The sequence below is a fragment of the Electrona antarctica genome, assembly GCF_951216825.1.
Source record: "Electrona antarctica genome assembly, chromosome: 6".
Classification (NCBI taxonomy): Eukaryota; Metazoa; Chordata; class Actinopteri; order Myctophiformes; family Myctophidae; genus Electrona; species Electrona antarctica.
Window position 1 is genome coordinate 30,295,841 of NC_136811.1, and position 14,764 is coordinate 30,310,604.

The 14,764-nt window shown below is 44.4% G+C and overlaps 1 protein-coding gene across 1 annotated transcript in view; it reads right to left on the minus strand.

Annotated features, from left to right (window-relative positions):
• Positions 1-14,492, minus strand: part of epb41l4b (erythrocyte membrane protein band 4.1 like 4B) — a 23,735-nt gene extending 9,243 nt beyond the window's left edge. The window contains exons 1-11 of the mRNA XM_079504051.1: positions 13,607-14,492; positions 11,050-11,154; positions 10,861-10,903; positions 8,364-8,442; positions 7,861-7,905; positions 7,075-7,127; positions 6,401-6,521; positions 5,199-5,286; positions 4,596-4,684; positions 4,289-4,358; positions 2,677-2,846 (exon numbers count right to left, since the gene is read on the minus strand). Of these exons, the coding sequence (XP_079360177.1) occupies positions 2,677-2,846; positions 4,289-4,358; positions 4,596-4,684; positions 5,199-5,286; positions 6,401-6,521; positions 7,075-7,127; positions 7,861-7,905; positions 8,364-8,442; positions 10,861-10,903; positions 11,050-11,154; positions 13,607-13,888 (1,145 nt within the window). The 5' untranslated portion in view covers positions 13,889-14,492. The remainder of the gene's footprint in view (positions 1-2,676; positions 2,847-4,288; positions 4,359-4,595; positions 4,685-5,198; positions 5,287-6,400; positions 6,522-7,074; positions 7,128-7,860; positions 7,906-8,363; positions 8,443-10,860; positions 10,904-11,049; positions 11,155-13,606) is intronic.
• Positions 14,493-14,764: the final 272 nt, after the last annotated feature.

Consider the following 14,764-nt stretch of genomic DNA (forward strand, 5'->3'; position numbering starts at 1 on the left):
CCTAGCACCCCATGAGACAATGGCTTACATTTGTATTCCTATGGGGGAGAGTCGCGCTACGCGGAACGGGCGAGGAGCCAATCAAAATAGTTAAAAAAATTAAATCTCAGTCATGTTTTTCAAATTGAGTTCGGGGAGGCAGCTGCCTGCCTTGCCTCTATGTAGAAATCCCTGCCGTCGGTGCAAATTGACATTGTTGGCAATGGTTTTATGTCCATATACAGTATACAGTATGGAGATCCACGATGTCAGCGCAAACTAGAAAAAGTGCCCCTCGGGGCACAGGTCTCCACCAGGGCAGGTCAGGTTGTGGCCTCCTGGTGGCGCTATAATAGGCCAATGTGAAAAGGGTGCCATTTCTTCATACACCTTTGATGGCAATTGGATGATTTGAGGCATTTTGTTCCAAAAATGTGTTTTGCAAAAATCAACCTGTTGGTGGCGCTATAACAGGCCAATGTGAAAAGGGTGGGATATATTCCTCAGCCTAGTAAGAAAATGTGTGAAAGATTTCACGTAAATTGCATGCTGCGTTCATGATTTGAGGCTTTTGTTCAAAACGGGGCAATCTTGCAAACTGTGAAAGCCAATTATAGCCAATTAGGATGGAATATGAAATATCGGACAGATCCGACTTGAGCACATGACCATAGATACTGTGTAACGATTTGTGAGATTTTTGGACAGAATCTGGAGGAGTAATATCAAAAAATGTGTTTTACAAAAGGCGGCCTCCTGGTGGCGCTATAAAAGGCAGATGCGGAAAATGCAGGTCAAAGGTTTGTCCTTGGCCTCTAGGGAGTGTGCATGCAACGTTTCACGCAGATCGGTACAGTTTTAGGTAAAAAATGTGAAAAGCTGCCTCATGGTGGCGCTATAACAGGCCGTTCTGGAAAATGTGGGGCAGAGGTTCATTGTTGGCATCCAGGGAGTGTGTGTACAAAGTTTGGCATCGACCGGGTTAACAGTGCCGGAGATTAGCTGGTAACAGACGGACGGAAGGACGGACACACACACACACACGGACGGAGTGCAAAACATACTCTCTCCCCATGCCTTCGGCCTGGTGGAGACAATCAACGCTGTTTAGCGAAGGTTAGTTCACACACAGTAACAGGTGCCTGGATTATGCCTGAAGACACAAGACTGACTTCATAGATGACTGCCATCATTCAGTGCTGGGAACAGAAACCTTAACCCATTTTGGACTGAGGCCGATTCTAAAAATGCCTTCTAAATCCTGACCTAAGTTTTCTGAAAAACTTCAAATCTTTATATAGCAGCATAATTTTTTTATTTAATTTTTGAATACTGTACATACTGTACAGAATCCCAAAGGGGGTTCCCGTCCAGAAGGGTTAAAACACCAAAAGGGGTTCCCGCCAGAATCACTGATCAAAAGCAAGTGTGACAACCAACAATGTATTAATTTCAAGCCAAGGATTAAAAAGATAATCCAAGATAAAGACAGAACAGCGCATTTCTGCAAAACTAGATTATATCTCACAATTTATTTTTTAATACACACATACACTCCCACCTCTGTTCCTGTCACTCAAAGCCACGGACAGGAAGATACCTCTTGAGCGAGATAACGCTTTTCTCTTATCTCTGATAAGTTTGACAAGAAAAACAAACATTACTATGAACGAAGATCTGTCACCATAGGAACAACTCTGTGTAACCATAGACACACTGTAACCATAGATACAGAGGCTTCTGTTTAATGTGACAGACTAGTAGTTGGCACATGCGAAGAGTGCCACTGTTGTCACAAGTTCTCGCAACCATCAAAAAGAGCATGCCGCCCCACTTCTCACTACAGCCTCAGTGGTCTAAGCCTCTAAGGCCTGTCAATCATAACCTGCAAAGTGAACAATGTGCCGCTGGAGAGAATAGACTGGAGTAGGTTTTAGCTCTCTACCTCAGTGTTTCCCAACAGTGGGAGGGTCACGGACCCATTTGTATTTAAATATCCTACTTTACTCCTTTTAAAAGATATATATATATATATATATATATATATATATATATATATATATATATATATATATCTGTAATTCAAAATAAATTCCATTAACTAGAGTGGGGTAGAGTGGTCCGCAAAAGAAATGGGGGCGAGTGAATTTGGAGGAAAACGTTCCAGATACACCAGGGAGACATCAAATTTCTCCTTTGGGTCTCGAACTAAAAGGTTTTGGAACCATTGTTCTACTTCACTGGTGGTTTTCAATGTTGGGACAGAGGCCCACAGGAGTCCAAATAGACCCTTATGAGACTGTAACTCAGAGAGTGCACAAATGGGACCAAATGGACCTAAAGCTCTGTACACTCCGGGAAGGCATATATTTCATGCTATTAATTCACAATTCAAACTGCTGTTTGTGTTAGGAGTACATCCACACAGAACGCGAAGTGAGGCAACTACAAATTAATAGTTTGATATTGTAATATTCACCAACACATTTTCAGTTTGTTTATTCACCACGCTCCCGGTGTGAAAAATACCTTTACGCACATTTGGTGCCATTTGTACACTCTCAGAGTTAAATTAACACGTTGTGGATTGGGGTCCCAGCCAGGGATAAAAGAAAAACGAATGGGGGTTCGTGGCCTAAAGCATATCAGACTGGGGTCCTGGAAATTAAAAAAAAAGGTTGAGGATCACTGCTCTACCTGAATCTGAAGCGCGAGCCGAGTCGTGTGAAGTCACTGTGACTGGCCTGTCCTGCAGTCGGCTGCCGTAGCCGGAAGAAGGCATGGCTCTCCACAGCACACTTCCACAGGTGTTTGCAGTTCTTGGCACTGTCCAACTGGAACACAAACGTATGCTCCTGCTCGCGTCCCTAAACCAGGGGTGGAAAGTAACCAAACACCGTAACATTTTGAGGTACTTTTACTTTACTTCTTCTCAAGAGGCAAATATTGTAATTTTTAGTCCAACACAATTATTTGACATCTTTAGCTGGACAGATTATTATTAATATAAAACACACATATAACGACCCTATTTTAATACTTTGGCAATTCAAAATAGCCAATCAACAAAGTTTGAACTAGAAAAAGTGCCCTTCTGGGCACAGGTCTCCACCAGGAGGATAGGACTGTGTGAGATGTTTGGCAAAATGTTTAGTAGTAATATAAACATGTTTGCCTTGTATGGCAATTGGATGATTTGAGGCATTTTGTTCCAATCAACCTGTTTTGCAAAAATCAACCTGTTGGTGGCACTATAACAGGCCAATGTGAAAAGGGTGGGATATATTCCTCAGCCTAGTAAGAAAATGTGTGAAAGATTTCACGTAAATTGCATGCTGTGTTCATGATTTGAGGCTTTTGTTCAAAACGGGGCAATCTTGCAAACTGTGAAAGGCAATTATAGCCAATTAGGGTGGAATATGAAATATCGGACAGATCCGACTTGAGCACATGACCATAGAGATACTGTGTAACGATTTGTGAGATTTTTGGACAGAATCTGGAGGAGTAATATCCAAAAATGTGTTTTACAAAAGTCAGCCTCCTGGTGGCGCTATAAAAGGCAGATGCGGAAAATGCAGGTCAAAGGTTTGTCCTTGGCCTCTAGGGAGTGTGCATGCAACGTTTCACGCAGATCGGTGCAGTTTTAGGTAACAAATGTGAAAAGCTGCCTCATGGTGGCGCTATAACAGGCCGTTCTGGAAAATGCGGGGCAGAGGTTCATCGTTGGCATCTAGGGAGTGTGTGTGCAAAGTTTGGCATCGACCGGGTTAACGGTGCCGGAGATTAGCTGGTAACGGACGGACGGAAGGACACACGGACGGACACACACACACACACACACACACGGACGGAGTGCAAAACATACTCTCTCACCATGCCTTTGGCCTGGTGGAGACAAATATGTGAATCTAAGTACCAACACAATCCATTTATTGTTAGCATTAATAATAATAATAATGAATTGCATTTTTATAGCGCTTTTCCAAGTGCTCAAAGCGCTTTACAATGGTTCATTCATTCACACATTGGGAGGTGAAGCGGCGAACAGTCGACGCCAGCGTCCTCACTTCCCACACCAATGGTGGCAAGCTTACACCGACCGACTCATTGGAGGCAATGTCGGGTTCAGTGTCTTGCCCAAGGAAACTTCGACATGTGGACAGGAGGAGCCGGGATTCGAACCGCTGACCCAGGGATCATTGGACGACCTGCTCTACCTCCTGAGCCACAGCCGCCCCAAGGATTATCATAGCTAGGTGTGCGTGCTCATTTGTATGGGAGAACGTGTTCGGCATGGAATCTGTACCTTATCGTCATCCTCCACCACTACCAATGTGAGACGACTCTTTTTGAAGTCCAGGCGTGTGATCTTGGGCCTGGGGGACACACACCACCGCAAAAGCGGACATGAATACAGAAGAAGGACTGGTTAGTTTCTAAGGCGTTATCGTTAATTATAGCCTGATACATAATTAGTCGCACGCCGTGTCAACAATAACCAAATCCACAAGCTCACAAGACGTCACGGATGCTATGTGTTGTGAGCTTGTAGGTCTGCTATTTTCGGGCTTATGGTGGAATGTAATGATGGCTGCCATGCCTCTTCTATTTACCAAAAGAAGAGGCCAATCTTGCTTGAACCCTCAAACACCAGGATGCCTGTGGGAGTGAGGCCTAGAGCGTATTCCCCTCCATCTCGCCCCTGAGGACACAACAGAGCGAATGGAAATAGCTTTATTCACAAGTGTTTACCCATTACCAAAAACACCCTCCAAATTCATTCATTTATTCATTCATTCACTCATTATATTGATTCATGTAAGGCAAGCTATTGAAAACGTATGGTTGCTGTCAGGTGGAAATGTTGTAAACAGGTACTTTTTAGGAAATGGAATAAAGAACCTGTGTCCCAATGTCTCCAGTGTAGTTATTATTTAGTCACAAGCTCTTGTTAATACTTTTGATTCGTTCAATATTCATAAAACCCACAGACACTTAGACGTTAAACCCTTTCACTTACAAAAACAAAACGAAAAAAAGCAAATATAGCAGATGTACAAGCTCACAACTGAGCTTGTAGACCGTCAATTATTTTGACAATGTTGTACGATGGAGTAGTAGGGCATTCATTTACCAAACAACATGAGAGATAATAAGGTTTCTGCCTGACAGCGACAACGTGTAAACATAATTCAGAAGATAATATGCACACAGACCTTGACAAAGTGCATATCTACTCCATAAAGCTCCAGCCATTTGCATTTGTTGAGGAAGGCGATCTCAGCATGGGATGGGCTCTTCCCTCTAAGTGCACACAATGAGTCATTAAGCTGAGCTTTCACAATAGAAATACACAAGATAGCATTCATTGCACTCATATCAGTCACCCACAGCTCAGATACTGGGCACGGCATTGGCACAACACTCTGAACAAGAACACACAGTAACGTCTTGCTTAAACCTAATTTATTCTTGTACGACATGTTGCTCAAGTTGCGGTGTTATATTTTCCATTTGAAAAATACGGCTATTTCTGTCGAGCACGACTTTTTCACTGGAGATATTAGGCTTTAGCCTACTGTGTCTCTGGCTCTGGATAAAAGCACACAGGCAATGAGAAGAAGAGATAAATAGGGATGTATCTATGGGAAGTACTCCTGGTAAGCCTCCATCTGAATTCCCCCTCGCTCTTGGTATACCAAAGGGGGGATTGTGAGGCGGGAACTCTGCATGGCTCTGTCCCGGACTCCCGGTGTGGTGTCGGCTCAATGAAGTGCAGCATATGTGAATGTAATTTCAACTGAGATGGGAGCGATCAGTCTGGCAGGGTTAAATACTGCCTGGATTCAATCAGGAACCTCCAGGGACTAATCCCTTAATCCTTCACATAGACCAGAGAGAGTGAAGCGGAGGGACGGAGGGAGGGATAGTTGGGAGAATGGCGGGACAGTGAACTTTAGTTTAGAGGGACTTTTCACCTGGTGCAGAATGTCTGTGTTGGAACAACTTCCTTACCTATTCAGCGGCCAACAGTTTACTCCCAATGAAGGTCAAACTATTGGCTACATTATGCCTCTTACCAGCTGAACTGACAACAATGGCATAGTGAGAGACCTGGCCCTGTATGGACTACAAACTGATTACTCACTGATAGATAACCTTTAACCCAGTGGTAAAAAGTAACTAAGTACATTTACTCAACTACTGTACATAAGTAAAATTCTGAGGTATTTACTTTACTAGTATAAGTATTTCCATTTTCCAATACTTGACACTCCACTGTCTCAGAGGAAAACATTGCACTTTTTACTCCACTACAATTATTTGACAGCATTAGTAACTAGTTACTTTGCAGATTTTGATGAATATATAATGGTATATGAGTAGCCTACTTCTTCCATAACAGCTTTAACCTCACCTGAGCTCAACCCACTTGCTGAAGATGTCTGCCTCCATGTCCTCACTCTGTTTGGGAGTGAAACGAAACTCTGACACAAGCTCTGGAGACTGTTCCATAGGATCACAGTCTCCCAGCTCACCTGCACACAATCACATTCACAATCACAACGTTTTTAATTGCCAGGTATGTTTGCGCATAAGTGAAATTCCGGAATTATGACACTATTAAGAAACAGCAAGTAAGTTCACATAAATATAGTTAAGATAAATATATAGACTATACAATGTAGAGGCCAAGATGGGTGATATGGTTAAGTCAATTAATAAATGTGAATTATTGCACTTGGTGTATTATGTAATAGTGGCAAGAGCTAGAGATTATAGTAGAAGTAGCAATAGTACACAAAGGCGCGCGCACACGCACACACACACACACACACACACACACACACACACACACACACACACACACACACACACACACACACACACACACACACACACACACACACACACACACACACACACACACACACACACACACACACACGAGTTTGTAATACAGAGAGCATCAAAGTATCATATGAAGGAGGCGGTGCTTACAATTGTGAAATTAAAACGTTACCAAATAAAGTCATACTCTCTGGTAAATGTTTATAGAAATTAAGCAGTCTTTGGATGAAGTCTACTTACTCTGTAAACAATAGGCCCCAAGTTCTACTGACACATCGTATGGACATTTCAACCTGGAAAGACAAGCGTTGACACTAGGTGTGACAAATGAGTCCCATGCACGAATGCATGCATTTTGTATTGTTGTCATAGCTTTAAAAGGAATGAACGTGAGAAAGCACAAAAGTGTGTGTGTGTGTGTGTGTGTGTGTGTGTGTGTGTGTGTGTGTGTGTGTGTGTGTGTGTGTGTGTGTCAAGAAGGAGAAGAGCAGCCCTTTTCTTAAAATAAGTGGCCTTCATAATGGAGCTCAGCTCAGGGGAGCCATGGCCCAGATAGAACCAGGGGGAGGGAGAGGGGAGACACGCTGTCTCTCTCTGTGTGTGTGTGTTCATTCTTACCTTTGCAGGAACATTTGTAAAAACTAACACTCACGACTTTACTGAATACGCTGCAGACTTCAGTGTTACCCCAACGTGACAACTGTATGTGTGTGTGTGTGTGTGTGTGTGTGTGTGTGTGCGCGCGCGCAGTGGCGCACACATGCAAGGCGAACAATTATATAATTATATATGCATTTTTGTGTATATCACAAATTCTGCTCCACTTGCAAGGAATTTACTTCTGGGTGAACCACTAAAACTCTATATGTAGCCGTTCTACTTTTTTTAACGTTTTGGCTGCCGAATGTTTGCCTATTATAAGTATGACAAGCCCAGAATAGGGTTGTGAGCTATGGTTAGCAATACAGATATTAGTGATATCAGATTATAGTACATGTATAATGAGCAATATCAGGAACTGCTTACTTGCCGGACAGAATGTCTTGTCGGAGCTGCAGAACAAACAGATACCTGTGGGGGAAATGGAAAGAACATAAAGAGAATGAAAAGAAAACAGAATGTCAGGCAGAAGAAATGTCATGAACAGCAGTAATGTGCGTAATGGGTCCGATTCAAACACCCTCACTATCTGTCTTAACAGCTCTCTGTCCGCTTGGCCTTGATTACAATCTGCCCACAGGAGCTAAGTAATTAGCCCATCTTCCCCCTTGGACGTCTTACATTTGACTCAGGGGAGAGCTCTGTGTGTGTGTATGTGTGCGTGTGGTGCTCAAATATTTTCATGTCCAAATTTATATGTACCCCCAAATTTATATGTATTTGGCCACAGACCACCATTTGAAAATGCTGGGGACCCCTTGGGACCCCTTCAAGGACCCCTTGGGACCCCTTGAAGGACCCCTGGGGTTTCCTAGACTCCACTTTGAGAACCAGTGGTGTATACTGTACTGTATGTGTAAGTGTGGTACCTGGTAAATTCCTCATGCAGGTTATTTGGCTCTGAGGAGTAGAACTTCACTCTAAAGAACAATCTGCATGGAGGACCATCTAAGAAACAAAGACGGGGAAAAATATTAAAGAAGTATGCGCGCGTGTGTGTGTGTGTGTGTGTGTGTGTGTGTGTGTGTGTGTGTGCGCGCACGCGTGTGCGGGAGAGAGATAATGAGAGCGAAAGAGAGTGACTGAGTAAGTCTAGTGTGACAAAGACAAAGTGTCAGGGCTATTAGTACAAGGGAAGAGAAAAGCCCAGAGGAACTTTATGAGACTCATGTCATTATGTTCTGAGTAAAGGCATCAAGTAATAATATACATAATTTATACAGAGATTATAGAGAGATTAATTTTTTCCACTGAAATTAAAATCAATTTTTCAAGAGACACCTGGCCAAGATATCACACCATTACAAAAAGTATAGAATAGAATCAATATAGACACTAGAGCACGTTAAAACAGACAAAAGGACAACAGATACAGTACAGTACATAATACAAAATCTAGTTTAGGAATAGCAGTTGCACACTTCAGTTAAAGAAATCTGGGCTTTGAACTCTCAAGGGAGACAAAATCATTAAACTGTGGTGTGGTCTGGAGGTTATTCATGGAATTCTGGATCAATCAGTGAATAGATGAGGCAATAGGAGTCTAGACAATATTCTAGGGGTGATGGGTATGCTTTTATATACATGATATCATGTGGAGAAGTACAATAGCACTCATGTCGGTGGTAAGGTAGTTCTGCCAAATAGCACAGGTCTAACTATAGTTATACTAGCTACTACAAGGACAAGCTGAACCATAACAAGATAGGCTGTACCAAAACAACAGCTATCAGATGTAACGAATATCATAATGTATTATTTCCCGTCAGTGTGTGTTGGTTGGTCACCCCAGGCAAGCCCCCAGGTCATCATGACATCACGTGACATCAGCCCCCTGGTCACCCCAGGCAAGCCCCAGGTGCCAGTTCATCATGACATCACGTGACATCAACCCCCATATATGGTGCCCAGGTCATCGTGACATCATCAGGGATGGATAAACAGTAAATGCGACCTGCTGTTGCAGTTAAGCCCATGTCATCAATATTGGCCAGCAACTCATCTGACCTCAAACCCCTAGTCCTGCCCCAAAGTTATTAGTGCCCGTCAGCCTGCGAAAACTGGAGTTCTCAATAGGCCGAAAATGAAGGCCCAGCCCTACCTGGGCCCTCATCAAACCCTGTACACTCAAGAGAATGTCCCCGCTACCACCCTTATACTCTATACTCATATACTGTATGGACCTGTTCTGACATTCCATATGTTGATCTGACCTCATCAAACCCTGTACACTCAAGACATGCTCCTTATATGGGAAGTACAGAATTCATTCTATGTTGATCTGAACCCCCCATGCCAAAGCGCCAGCACTCAACAAAACAAGGCCAGCCAGCAACTCATTCAAATTACAGAAAGTAGTAGTAAACCCACCCACAGACCTGTACATGGAATATATAACCAATTTATAAAACAGTTATAAATTCATCTATAATACAATTTAGTTATACCGTACGTCAGTGACGTCACCCTTCGCCTCCTATCCCATTCCCTATAAAGATACTCTGAGAAAGCGAAAACATGGTGAAAAAGAAACTCAACCACTGCATCACTCTCACACTCCAAGTTCAGATCAGGGGTGTGGACTTTTTCAAACAATACTTTTTCAAACAAAATAAAATGGATTTCGTTCTCCACCTCATTCAGATCACAGTATTCACATATCCTGTCTTCCTCAACAACACCCCTATATCTTCCTGTTTCAATGTGCAATGGCAAAATGCCACAACGTATCTGTGCACACAGTGACCTCCAACTTTTTTCTAAGTTAAACTTAACATATTTTTCACATTTAGTCTTTTTTAAATAAACAATAAGTTCTTAATTTTGGCTTTTGCCAGATTTCTTCTTTCCAAGCTTGGGTTCTGTTTTTGAACTCCTCCACATTCACAGTGATTCTTTGAAAGTACTGTTCTTCCAGACCACACACACAATAAATCTAATATTTCAGAGACCCATTACCCTTCCACGGACAGGTCCCAATAAAGGATTTGGCTAGCCACCATACTTGTTGGTAGGCCCAGCAACCTGTTCCAAAAGCTCACCATGCTGGCCTTCCATCTGATTTCACAGGAGTCCAACCTGTGTGAGCGGTGCAGGCTGTGTGTGTGCGTGCGTGCGTGCGTGCGTGCGTGCGTGCGTGCGGACTGAATCAGAATCTATAACAGTGTCCAGATCTGTTCAACCCCTCTCTTTTTCTTTCTGACGCCATTCACGTCTCGGTCCCAAGTTGGTAAAGCAAACATGGGTAATGCACATGTTAATCGCCATGTCAACAACTGATAATGAGCCACCTGCTCCCAGCTCACCTGCCTCCACATAAATTACAAATATACTGTACACACATATCTAGAAAATGGTTTAACTTACCTCTAATCTGTTTCTTTATGAGTTTGGTCATATCCAGCCAGTGCTGAGAGAGAGGACAAAATAAGGTGAAAGAGGAAAATATCAGGTCTTATGCCCTGGCGTTGAAAGCAAGTACTTGATCAACAGTGTGTGTGTGTGTGTGTGTGTGTGTGTGTGTGTGTGTGTGTGTGTGTGTGTGTGTGTACTCACTGAAACTTGCTCTGGATCCATGTATTGCAGTCCAAAGTAATCAGCCTCCACCAAGTCTAAATGATACATGATCTGGTCAAAAAGCTCCTGTCCCTTTGACTTGCTCTACACACAAAACAATGAATAGAACAATTAATCCCCAAGTCTGTTCTTATCACGACTGCCGTCTGTCCTTAGTCCTTACAGCCTCAGTCGTAGAGGAATCTAAGTTATTGTGCCTTATTTTGTTTCTGATTAAATGTGTCTTTAAACTGGACATTCTAAATTCTAAATGTATCAGTAATAATGGATTACTGCAATGTACAGTAACAATGCCTGATCAGAATTAACTAGTGGAACATAACTGGAACAAAGTAACTTATGGTGCATGTGAAGATGTGAACTGAAGGTGATTTGTGTGTGTGTGTCTGCGCGCGCGTCTGAGAGGACCAGGTCTGCATCTGGGTCGAGATGAGAGGGACAATCCCTGAGGGAAAGGCCCTTATTCAGGCCTTTTGTAACACACACACACACACAGGCCTTTTGTAACACACACACACACACACACACACACACACACACACACACACACACACACACACACACACACACACACACACACACACACACACACACACACACACACACACACACACACACACACACACACACACACACACACACACACACACACACACACACACACACACACACACACACACACACACACACACACACACACACAGAACATGAGCCTGGGCAGCACATACACTGCACAAGAGGCACTGTGTCCTAAACATGTTCCTTTTGTAATGTGTGCAGGCGTTTTATCCCTTTGAATGTTCTAGTCCAAAACATGTCCTGAATAAAGAACTTGTATGTTTGTAGGGTGTGGGGAGAGAAAGATGACAGCCTTGAACTTTGGCTCCTGTCTGTTAATAACTAGCTTAAACTTGCACGTGTGTGTTTGTGCACGTGTGTGTGTGTGTGTGTGTGTGCGCGCGTGCGAGAAATGGGACAAATGTTACCACAATGCGCACTCAGCTAGCACTGTGCAGTAGTTCAAATACAATCTCCTATCAAATGAGTGTACATACTCAGTGTCCCCAAAACTTTGCCTATCAGGAAAGGAACCCAGGGTTCATGTTCTCTACTATGCAATAGCTGTGCCCAGGCAAAATTAACCTAATCTACCAGACAAGCTTCAATAATAGTCTTCCATTCAGTGCACCTGTATATGAATCCCTGTGGGATAACACAGGACATGAACAGACTTGTTCCAGTCCACCTGTGACTGAGCGACAGCAATGTGTCATTTTGCTTTGTTATAATCCACAGTGCTACTTACACACAAAGTGTACAAATAGCCTAGACCCAAAGCCATTCTTTTACACTCCCAGAGTTAAATGAACCCTGAGGATGTTAGTGTACAGCAATGCATTTACCAATACTTGTTGATTTTATTGTTATGTTGTTGCTGTTGGGACTGTTTGTAGGACAGCAGAAGAGCCTCTTTCAACATGGCTGATTCTCTCGATAGCGCATTATGAATGCAAAGCATTGTAAGGGTGACGCATGCAACAGCTTCCCTGACACACATGACCTTCAAAATGAAAACATCTCATGAGAGGAGACTTACCACACAAGCCCACACACACAAGCCCACACACACACACACAGGCCAACCCACCCCTCTTGCACTGGAAATCATGCACGCATGTCACAGGGTCCCAACAATGATAAATCAAATCAGGGAATTGGGGAATAGCAGCGCAGAGACCACAAGACAGATGGAGAGGAATTGAGACTATGAAGGAATTATATGGAGGGAGGATGAGCAAGTGAGAGAGGACTGGAAAATTAAAAGAACAGAGTGACAAGGAGAGTAAAGGAGATTAGGAAAATGACAAATCAACAATGTACGATTCGAGGAAACATGACGCAATGGAGTGATGGTGAAATGACAAAAGAAGGTTGAGAATAAAAGAATGAACAGGAGTGGTAGGCTTCGGACAGAAGGGAACGTGGGTCATAGACCTGAACCCCCCCCCCCCCCCCCCCCCCCACACGTCCTGTCCCTCGTGGGGTTTGTTGCCTTCCCAGTAGTCAGAGTGGGGAAGTAATGTGATGAGCTGGCTGATCATGACACCATCTGTAGCTTACCCCTCTGTGTACAAGAGGGACGGCCACACACACACACACACACACACACACACACACACACACACACACACACACACACACACACACACACACACACACACACACACACACACACACACACACACACACACACACACACACACACACACACACACACACACACACACACACACACACACACACACACACACACACACACACACACACACTTTGACGGTGAGCAGCTGACAAGTTTAACTTTGAATGAATCTGTGAGCTTTCCATATAGTATATATCCTCTTGTAAATTGTAATTAATCTAGTGTAGTGTCCCTCTCCCTCATCCTGTGTCATGGGGTTGTGTGTTTCTACACACGGTCAGTCAGTGTAAACACAGAGCCACTGTCACAACACCAGGCGGGCTTCACTGCACTCACAGGCAAATCCACATTGACGTCCGAGCCATCCAGTAGCAGGACGCGACAAGTGATGGTGGTCCGTGCGGTCCCCGCCGCCGGGATATGCACGGCCGACCCCCCGGTTACAACAGCGGGCGCGTGGATGACCTGCTGCTGATGAGCTTGAAGCACCGGATTCCCGGCTGCCCATCTTCCTCCTCCTCCCCCTCCTCCTCCTTTACCGTCCCGTTCGTCCCGTTCCGTGGCCTGAAACCGTCTCCGTGAACGGCGGCTGAACGTCCTGCGCAGAAAGCCCATCATTTTTTCCGATCCACAATGCAAGGAAGGAGGTCCGTGTTCCTTGAGCGCAGCTCGCTCACAGCGCCGGAAAACCGGCACCGAGTGTGGGTAAACGGGGTCCTGTTGCTCTGCCACCTCCCCGGGGCGAAGAGTCACTCAGTAGGCACGGCGGAGACTTCAGGGCTGCCGATAAATCCCCAAGCTGGATGTCGGCAGCAGCTGTGGACTTCAGCCGCATACTAATTCAACTAATACACATTTACCGCTGAGCCACCAACCAGTTGATTTCCGACAGTGCATTCACTCACTCACAGAACGGAAATGCAAGCCCCGGCCGTGTCCTTTCCCATGCACCTGCCGAACAGTGTCCGCTCGCTTCGACTCTGAACTCTGAAATGCCGGAGAAATCCCGCCTCGCGTTCTGCAGTGGGGACCCCTCTGTCACACCACCTGCGAGGGAAGTCAGCTTCCAGTGGAACAAAGCCTCGTCCTCCACTCCACAACCTCCGTTATCATTTCTTGTTCCCACCGGTACCGAAACTAGTCTACCTCGGCTCACACAGGTAGTCAACCAGAGAAACTGGACAAACAGCATGCTCTGCGCCTGCGTAAAATACAAGGCAGTATAAACTTTTTTAGCCCTCCAAGGCGACCGATCACTGGCAGTGAACCAGCGCCACCTGTCTGTCGTTATTGGGGTCCCTACTGAAAAAGCGAAGGACCTTCAGTGAATGTCTGTCTCCATCCCTCGGATGATGTCGGATCCCATCCCTCCATCCATAAACCTACTGGTTACGTTCTATGGAGATAGGTACAGTCGAGTTAACTACGGGGGTAGTGGCCTGTAGGTGGTCAGTTTGTGACTGACCGTGTGCTTCAAATTTGGTCACTCAGACT